Source organism: Chiloscyllium plagiosum, unplaced genomic scaffold, assembly GCF_037043375.1.
Source record: "Chiloscyllium plagiosum isolate Xiang-an unplaced genomic scaffold, Cpla_swu_hap1 HiC_scaffold_5, whole genome shotgun sequence".
Classification (NCBI taxonomy): Eukaryota; Metazoa; Chordata; class Chondrichthyes; order Orectolobiformes; family Hemiscylliidae; genus Chiloscyllium; species Chiloscyllium plagiosum.
Genome location: NW_028270143.1, coordinates 72,224,119 through 72,234,592, shown reverse-complemented (window position 1 = coordinate 72,234,592; position 10,474 = coordinate 72,224,119). Strand labels below are relative to the sequence as shown.

Below are 10,474 nucleotides of genomic sequence, written 5' to 3'. Positions count from 1 at the left end.
TTGAACCTGTGAGGCAGCACTGCTAACCACTGAGCCACCATGCTGCCCCAGTGGACAGAATTTCCCAGGCCCATCTGGAGTTTTTAGAAAGGTGGACAATGGGACTTAATTGGAAGGAAGCAAAATTCCTTGTTCCCGATAGCAAATTAAGCATTTGCAGTGATGTTCTTCCAACTTTTCAGATGAGTAGGATAGGACTTCCCAATCCTTAGGATTACACATGTTGGAAAGCCGTGAAGCTCCTCTTTGAGTCTCCATGAAACTGGTAGGAAACAGTCAAGAGGTACGTCAGGAGTTCTTGATCCTCAAAGCCGTTCGGAATGCAGGAGGGAGATGGGGAAAGCCATCCAAATTCCAGAAAAGCATGCAGAACCTACTGCAGATGATGGGTGTCATTGTCACAGAGGATCTCCAGGAGGTGATGAGCTAGCAAGCCTTGCTGTTTGCCTTAGAGGCCCCCAACATAATTTTCCAGCTGACCAAGGCCACCGAGTACTTAGAAAGGAATTACTGGCTGAGATGTATTTAGCTCTGTGGGACTCAGTTGGTCAGGACCTGCTGGAGGTGTATGACAGTATGCTTCTGACAGGTAGCATATGTAAAATATGGTAGCAAGATATCATCACCTTTGTCTACAAGTGGAAAGGAGAGAGGGAGGAAATTAGAAATTGGTGACCAATTTCACTGTTGTGTGGATTTAGAAAATCCTGTCTAAGGTCATCTCCAACCAGGAATCCAAGGTCGGTGATTTACCTGACCAACTTGTGCTGACATAATAATCTCTAAGAGACTAACATTCCTCAGGGATATAATTCCCTCTGTGCAGAACAGGGGGGGTGGATGCCTGCCTCATCAGCCTGAACCAGGAGAAGGCCATTGACAGGATATCACATACCTACATATAGGGCATGTTTTCCAAGGAGCTTTGGAGAGGGAATTCGCAATTGGATCTGACTGCTCTACATCAACATTATTAGCGCAGTCTAAATCAATAGGCAGGAATCAAAAAGCTTCCTGATCTGATCTAGAGTAAGGTAAGGCTACCCATTCTCTCCTGCCTTGCCTTTATGTTGCATAGAGCCTTTTTCTGAGTCCATCAGAAAGACTGCGAGTCTGAACGGGCACTTGAGAGTTACATGTTAGCCAGGAAAGACCTAAATAAAGAGTTAAGAAGAGCCAGAAGGGGACATTAGAAGTCATTAGCAGATAGGATCAAGGAAAACCCCAAGGCTTTCTATAGGTATACCAGGAATAAAAGAATGAAAAGAGTAAGATTAGGGCCAATCAAGGATAGTAGTGGGAAGTTGGGCGTGGAGTCAGAGGAGATAGGGGAAATGCGAAATGAATATTTTTTGACAGTATTCACACTAGAAAAAGACAATGTTGTCGAGGAGAATACTGAGATACAGGCTTCTAGACTAGATGGGATTGAGGTTCACAAGGAGGAGGCATTAGCAATTCTGGAAAGTGTAAAAGTAGGTAAGTCTCCTGGGTCGGATGGGATTTATCCTAGGATTCTCTGGGAAACCAGGGAGGAGATTGCCGAGCCTTTGGGTTTGATCTTTATGTCGTCATTGTCTACAAGAATGGTGCAAGAAGACTTGAGGATAGTAAATGTTGTCCCCTTGTTCAAGAAGGGGAGTAGAGACAAACCTGGTAAGTATAGACCAGTGAGCCTTACTTCGGTTGTGGGTAAAGTGTTGGAAAAGGTTATAAGAGATAGGATTTATATTCATCTAGAAAGGAATAAGTTGATTTGGGATAGTCAACGCGGGTTTGTGAAAGGTAGGTCATGCCACAAGCCTTACTGAGTTCTTTGAAAGGTGACCAACCAGGTGGATGAGGATAAAGCAGTTGATGTGGTGTATATGGATTTCACTAAGGCACTTGATAACCACAGTAGGCTATTGCACAAATTATGGAGGCATGGGATTGAGGGAGACTTCATAGTTTGGATCAGAAATTAACTAGCTGAAAGAAGACAGAGGGTGGTGGTTGATGGGAAATATTCATCCTGAAGTTCAGTTACTGCAACAATCTGTTTTGAGTCCACTGTTATTTGTCATTTTTATAAATGACCTGGATGAGGGCATAGAAGGACGGGTTAATAAATTTGCGATGACACAAAGGTCAGTAGAGTTGTGGGTAGTGCAGAAGGATGTTGTAGGTTACAGAGGTACATAGATAAGCTGCAGAGCTGGGCTGAGAGGTAGCAAATGGAGTTTAATGCGGACAAGTGTGAGGTGATTCACTTTGGAGGGAGCAACAGGAATGAAGAGTACTGGAATAATTTTAAGATTCTTGGTAGTGTAGATGAGCAGAGGGATCTCATTGTCCATGTACATAGATCCCTGAAAGGTGCCACCCAGGTTGATAGGGTTAAACAAAGAACAAAGAAAATTTACAGCCCAGGAACAGGCCCTTCGGCCCTCCAAGCCTGAGCCAATCCAAATGTACTGTCTAAACCTGTTGGTCAATTCCTAAACATTTGTAATCCTCTGCTCCCCACCTACTCATGCATCTGTCCAGGTGCATTTTAAATGTATCTACCGTGCCTGCCTCTACCACCTCTGCTGGCAATGCGTTCCAAATACCCACTACCCTCTGTGTGAAGTACTTGTCACGTGTATCCCCCTTAAACTTTCCACCTCTCACCTTGAAAGCATGACCTCTGGTTATTTAATCGTTCACCATGGGAAAAAGCTTGTCTCTATCCACCCTTCATAATTTTGTAAACCTCAATCTCCTTTTTCCTAGTGAAAATAAACCTAACATACTGAACCTCCCTTCATAGCTCGCACCTTCCATACCAGGCAACATCCTTGTAAACCTTTTCTGCACCCTCTCCAAAGCGCCCACATCCTTTTGGTAATGTGGTGACCAGAACCGTACACGGTATTCTAACTGCGGCCGAACCAATGTCTTGTACAATTTTAACATGACTTGCCAGCTCTTATACTCAATAGCCCGTCCAATGAAGGCAAGCATACGATATGCCTTCTTTACCACTCTATCCAACTGTGCAGTAACCTTCAGGGTACAATGGACCTGCACTTCCAGATCTCTCTGCCCATCAACTTTTCCCAAGGCTCTTCCATTCATTGTATAATTTGCTCTAGAATTAGACTTGCCTAAATGCATCACCTCACATTTGTCTGGATTGAAAGCCATCTCCCACTTTTCCACCCAACTCTCCAGTCTATCTATATCCTCCTGTATTCTTTGACAGTCCCTTATGCTTTCTGCTACTCCACCAATCTTTGTGTCATCTGCAAACTTGCTGATCATACCAACCGTGCCCTCTTCTAGATCATTTATGTATATTACAAACAACAGTGGCCCCAATACTGACCCCTGTGGAACACCACTGGTCACCTTTCTCCATTTCGAGAAACTCCCTTCAACTACTACTGTCTGTCTCCTGTTGCTCAACCAGTTCTTTATCCACCTAGCTAGAACACCCTGCACACTATGTGACTTCACTTTATTTATTAGTCTACAATGGGGAACCCTATCAAATGCCTTACTAAAGTCCATGTATATGACATCAACAGCCCTTCCTTCATCTAACAACTTGGTCACTTCCTCGAAGAAAATTCTGAAGATTCCTGAAGAAGGGATTATGCCCGAAACGTTGACTCTCCTGCTCCTCAGATGCTGCCTGGCCTCCTGTGTTTTTCCAGCACCACATTTTTCAACTCTGGTCTCCAGCATCTGCAGTCCTCACTTTCTCCTAGTCCAATCCATATTTGCCAGCTCCTGCCTAATTTTGATATAATTAGCTTTGGCCCAGTTTAGTACTCTTCCCTGAGGACCACTCTCTTCTTTATCTACGAGCATTCTAAAACTTACAGAATTGTGGTCACTGTTCCCAAAAAAATCCCCCCCCGCAACTTCTACCACTTGTCCTGGCTTGTTTCCCAGTACCAGGTCCTGTATGGTCCCTTCCCTCATCGGACTATTGACATACTACTCTAAAAAACTCTCCTGAATGCTTCGTACAAATTCTACTCCATCCAGACCTCTGACGCTAAGTGTATCCCAGTCAATGTTGGGAAAATTAAAATCTCCCATCACCACTACCCTATTCCCTCTACATCTATTCATAATCTGTTTACCTATTTGTTCTTCTACCTCATGCTCACTCTTGGGAGGTCTGTAATACAGCCCCAACAATGTAACTGCACCCTTCTTATTTCTCAGCTCCACCCATAATGCCTCACTACCCAAGACTGCCATAGTGTCCTCCTTTAGTACAGCCGTGATATCGTCCCTGGCCAGCAAGGCATACAGTGTGTTTGCTTATACTGGTAGAGGGATTGAGTTTCAGAACCATGAGGTCATGCTGTCGCTGTACAAAACTCTGGTGCAGCTGCACTTGGAGAATTGCGTACTGTTCTGGTCATGGGAAGGATGTGGAAGCTTTGGAAAGGGTTCAGAGGAGATTTACTAGGATGATGCTTGGTATGGAGGGAAGGTCTTAGGAGGAAAGGCTGAGGGGACTTGAGTCTGTTTTTGTTGGAAAGAAGAAGGATGAGAGGTGACTTAATTGAGACAGATAAGATAATTAGAGGGTTAGATAGGGTGGACAGTGAGAGCCTTTTTTCTCGATGGGGCATAGCTTTAAATTGAGGGGTGATAGATATAGGACCGATGTCAGAGGTAGTCTCTTTACTCTGAAGAGGAGGTAAGAAAATGAAAAGATTGCTTTTTCTCCACATTGTAGAGGAATAATACAATATCCTAACAGTTCAGTCTATACATTTCTTTTATTCTGCTTGTTAAATCAGTTTTTATCCTTTCCAGTCATAAGTATTCTATTTTTGTTAGTCATCAAATTTTTCATCCAGCTATCCTCCTCATATGTCATCCGCCAAAAAAAATTGTCAAAGTATGCTGCAGCAAAACAAGATAATTGAAGAAACAGATGTCATGACACAATTTGCCTAGTTTTAGCTTGCAGCTTGATTTAAGGAACCATTATATCCTGTCTCCCATTCTGCTTATGCCCTGCCATCAGTTTAACTTTCTGGTTATTTAGGTTTCTTGGACAGTACATTGGTTCATAAATCAAACTGTACAACCCCCAATCATGGACACCCTACCCATTCAATTCAAGTCTCATAGTGAACACCCATCCTAATCTTAGGTGTCATTGTGGTTCCCCACCTTCTCCATGGTGCCTTAACTCCTCACAAGCAACAGCACAAATAGATTTTCAATAGAAGGAAAAGCACAAACAATCCACGGCATTTTGAACGTCGCTTAGAGAGATGTTAATTTTTGTTAAAGTGTATCTTCTTTACATTTGGTTATTATAAATCATTTAGTATTCACATCTTGATCAGTCACATTGCAGCATTGATGTACATTTGGTATTCCTTGTTTGTCTTTAAGTGTATCACAATCCAAAGAAAAGTGTTCGCCTAGAAGCTGATTTCTACACAACTAAATGCAACAACAATGAGATAACTAAGTTTGAGAAACATTTGCAGAAACAGCTGGAAGATGCTGTCCATGACCTGCAGTGTGAAGTGCACCATTGGAATTCAGCCTGTCACAGCATCAAACCATCAAAGACACCACTGAGTCATATATTTAATTTCCAATTCATTGGTATGTAATGTTTATTTGTAATCAATGTCAGTCTCATCTATATTGAAAGTAGTCTCAAAGAAACAAATGCAGCTTTTATTGTAATAGATTCAGCGATTCTCCTCCAAATTTAGATTAGATTACTGACAGTGTGGAAACAGGCCCTTCGACCCAACAAGTCCACGCTGACCCTCCAAAGAGCAACCCACCCAGACCCATTCCCCTACATTTACCCCTTCACCTAACACTACGGGCAATTTAGCATCGCCAATTCACCTAACCTGCACATTTTTGGACTGTGGGAGGAAACCGGAGCACCCAGAGGAAATCCATGCAGACAATGGGAGAATGTTCCAAACTCCACACAGACAGTTGCCCGAGGCAGGAATTGAACCCGGGTCTCTGGCTCTGTGAGGCAGCAGTGCTAACCACTGTGCCATCGTGCCACCCCTAACCACTGTGCCACTGTGACACATTTTTTACTTCTTTCTATTGCTAATGTGTTACTCAAACACTCGTATTGTTCCACAGATATTGGTATTGCTGCTTCCTCAATCAATTATCAATAACTGCTTTGATCTTACAGTTTGAATGTCTAGGATACATTACCTACCTGTAGAATGACATTTTAGTTTAAACCTAATAAATGTCCTTTGGAATTTTGATTTTTGTTACCCTGCTCCCTTGGAAGTGTTTGCATTGATTTTTGAATTGTTCATTAAAAGAAGTTGAACATTGTCATTTCAACCACAGAATGAGGCAGCTGAGTCTGTTCATGTCCAACATTCATACCTATTCATCAGGGATTAATGAAAAATTTGAATTGTAAACACACTGAAGGAACCAGCAAAGTTTCAAGCCTTATCTGCAGGCTTATACCTTGCAATGCTGCCCTATTTATATCTCATTTCTTCATTCATAGTGGATTTGTTAAAAAAAAGTTCCGAATCTGATTTCAGTTATGAACTTGAAATTTCAATTGAATAATTTAGCAATTATTCAATTAAGAGGAGGAGGGCAATTTACACTAAGCAACTTCAGATAAATTGAATCCAGTAATAAGACAACTTTATGTAAAAGAGGTACGGAGAATCGAGTAGTTTCTCAATGAGACATTCAGACAGCACGAGAACTGAACTGATGAGAGCTGCCTCAGCCTGCAGAATTACAGCTCCTCTCACAGTTCCATCATCACTGAGTTGAAGTGTGGTTGCAAACTAATTAAATCTTGGAATGGTCTGCACTTTGTTTCTAAGATATGCTTTATTATGTTAATAGATGGCCTTTTAAAAATTTATTATAGTCGAGATTTGTAATTTCACATCATGTTGAACGTTGCTGCATGTTTGCAAATCTGAAAGAGGAAAAATTCCATGTAGTCTTTTTAGATTAGATTACTTACAGTATGGAAACAGGCCCTTCGGCCCAACAAGTCCACACTGACCCTCCAAAGAGCAACCCACCCAGACCCATTCCCCTACATTTACCCCTTCACCTAACACTACGGGGGCAATTTAGCATGGCCAACTCACCTAACCTGCACGTGCTTGTGTCATAGCTATTTCGCAGAGAGATGATGGTATGAATAAAAATGTAAAATTGTAAATAAATACCATACAGTGGTTTTCCCAATAATATTAGCAAACTTTGATGCTGAATTGAATTCCACTGAAATGAAAATAACATTATATCGAATCTCTGCCCATTTTTCAGTCTAATTTCACAGTCTTGATTTCAATGGCTCTGACAAGTTCCATCAGTTTATGGATAAGACAAATTTAAATAAAATCAATACGTGTTCCTGATTCTATCCACATTGCGCACAATATTTTCACTTATGACATACATGTAAAATGGACTCCACAATCGTTGGGATTGAACTGAATATAGGAGTATATTAGAGATCACAGCAAGGAGATACAATGAATTATTTTTCTTAGGAGAGAAAGCTTTTTTTTGCTCTGTTAACATTGAAGTTTTCAGAGTTTTATTAAACAATTGTTTTTTATTTATCAAATACCCCAAAGGACCACAAAGACATACAGGTGCAAAAAAGTAAGAGTCAATAGAATGGGATGCACTTCCAGGTGCTACCCCATATTAGACTGCATTGTGACAGAGACCCACACAGTCAGAAAGAAGATGGAGGGAATGCTGGTCCTGAATGAAATTTGCTGAGGGGCCTATGTGTGGTGCCTTCCCTGGATGGGTGTCTCACGGCATTGCTCTGTCATCTGCGAGAAGGAGCCATCTGGACTGGGGTCAGAGTTCCCTGTCACCATGCCTTCAGTCCTGAGAGCCAATGGGTGGGAACAATGGAGCTTAGGAGTGTGTACTTCTTCTGCAGACCAGCTAGAGAGTGAAACAGCGGTGAGATGTACCAACAGACTAAGGAGACAGTACATATGGCATGCAGGGTTAACAGTGTTGGAAGCTGAGGGGAAAGTAAGATCGGGGAGTGAAGATGTTTCAAGTGACAGTGAGGGTTGTGGGTTAACATGGTGGGAGGGCTGATGGATTGAGCATGGGGTGGCAGAGAGAGAAGAATGTGGCATCACTCCCTGGTGAAGAGGAGAAGATCATTAACCTTTCCATATTGTTGACCATTCCCACACACTCTGGAGATGGCACTGACCTGGCTAGGCTGGCAGAATCCTGGCAATCCTCCAGGAAGAGGGCACCTTTTTGTTGCATCTCCTGATTGACTAGAACTCAAGGTCTCTGTTGGAGAATTATGGTGCCATCTTCCTGTTGCCCAACATCTTGTGTGCATGGTCTTGATCAAACAGGCAGCTTCAGATTCCATTACTCATCTGATGTACAACAGCCTTTTAAAGGTGGTGCAGACAGATATCCAGTGTATATTGAGTTGTTCTGAGAATGGTGCATAAATTGGAGTGGAAATTGGACATCATATGGACAAAGTTCGCAATTAATAAGGCGAGTGATAAAATAGGGCGAGAAAACTCACTAGGCTTTATGGTAGGAAACTCTTCCAAAAAGCATGACGCAACTCAAAATGACATAAGATTCATTATAAGATGAATCAAGGCAGGACTTATACACTTAATGGTAAGGTCCTGAGGAGAGTTGCCAAGCAAAGAGATCTTGGAGTGAAGACTCATAGTTACTTGAAAGTGGAGTCACAGGTAGACAGGATAGTGAAGGAGTTGTTTGATACACTTGCCTTTATTGGTCATACATTGAGTATAGAAGTTGGGAAGTCATGTTGCAGCATTACAAGGCATTATTAAGGCCAGTTTTGGAATACTGCATTCAATTCTAGTCTTCCTGCTATAGGAGGGATGTTGTTAAACTTGAAAGGGTTCAGAAAAGATTTACAAGGATGTTGCTGGGGTTAGAAAGTTTGAGCTATAGGGAGAGCCTGAATAGGCTGGGGCTATTTTCCCTGGAGCGTTGAAGGAGTGTCATAAAATCATGAGGGGCATAGTTAGGGTGAATAGCCACATTTTTGTTTCCCAGGAGAGGTGTATCTAAAACTAGAGGGCATAGGTTTAAGTTGAGAGGGGAACGATTTGAAAGGGACCTAAGGTTAAATTTTTTCACGCAGATGGTGGTGCGTGTATAGAATGAGCTGCTATAGGAAGTGGTAGTGGCTGGTACAATTACAATATTTAAAAGGCATCCAGATGGGTACATGAATATGAAGGATTTAGAGGGATATGGGCCAAATGTTGCCAAATGGGACTAGATTAATTTAGGATGTCTGGTTGGCATGGATGAGTTAGACCAAAGGGTCTGCTGTACAAGTCTATGACTCTAAAGGCTCACTTCCCTCCAAGTCAAACTAATTCTTCTCACCATTGTCTTTTTTTTTAAAGCTATGAACCCTTGTTCTGTGTCTCTCACTAAGGAAACATCCTTTCATAATTCACCCTGTTACATTCCTTTAGGATCTTAGAGGTTTATAAATTCATGAGAGGCATAGTTAGAGTGAACGATGAGTGTCTTTTCCCTAGGGTAGGGGAAAAACAAGGGGGCATATTTTTAAGGTGAGAGGAGAAAGTTTTAAAAAGGACATGAAGGCCAACTCTTCTACACAGAGTGTGGTCCATGTGTGGAATGAACTGTCAGAGGAAATAATGGATGTAAGTAAAATTACAACATTTAAAAGACATTTGGATGAGTACACAAATAGAAAAGGTTTGGAGGGATAGTTTAGTTTGGAAACATGTACGGCCTGGATGTGCTCCACCGAAGGGTCTGTTTCCATGCTGTATCACTATGAATCTCATTCTTCAAAACTCCGATGTTCAAATTCTGACCCACAGCGTTTCCCATTCTGCAAAAATCATAGCTGTTCTGTTCAGGAGTGTTTTTTGTTGTTTAGGTCACATATTGATGGATCGCATCTATTTCCAAAACTTCAGGCTTCGGCATTAGGAATAGTATAATTTCCCATTAGATCAGTATTTTTAAATGCTGACGTGGTTCATTGTAATGTTTATGCTGTAATATATCTGCAAGAGACTGTGAAACTATATTGTTCAAGGAGCTGTTTCTCCTTTTACAGTATTTCCATTTGCACTTGGCTGGGCTGATCAGTGTAATGATTCACAGTGTGACCAACAGTCTGAAGATCGTGTCAAAAAGGTATTATTGCATATTACCCTTTAGCATGTAGCACGTACTCAGGATCAGAATGATATTATTTACCAATTATTCACTAGTTAACTAATAAATGCTAAAGGGTCAACATGTGAAAAGTTCCCTGTCCATTTTTTCACTAAATTTAGGGTTTTCCCTGTAATTATGATGCCAGATAAAATCTTGTATGTATTCAACTGTAAAATTTGGAAGCATCCTTTTAGATTTAACAGGGCAGTATTTCAAGCAAATATGTCCAATTGAATGCATT

At 41.5% G+C, this 10,474-nt stretch overlaps 1 protein-coding gene across 3 annotated transcripts in view; it reads left to right on the top strand.

Annotated features, from left to right (window-relative positions):
- LOC122549946 (zona pellucida-binding protein 1-like) overlaps window positions 1-10,474 on the top strand; it is a 74,615-nt gene that overhangs the window by 25,272 nt on the left and 38,869 nt on the right. For all 3 annotated transcript variants that reach the window (XM_043690226.2, XM_043690225.2, XM_087987308.1), the window contains 2 exons: window positions 5,398-5,616; window positions 10,130-10,209. In XM_043690226.2, coding sequence (XP_043546161.2) covers window positions 5,398-5,616; window positions 10,130-10,209 — 299 coding nt within the window. The remainder of the gene's footprint in view (window positions 1-5,397; window positions 5,617-10,129; window positions 10,210-10,474) is intronic.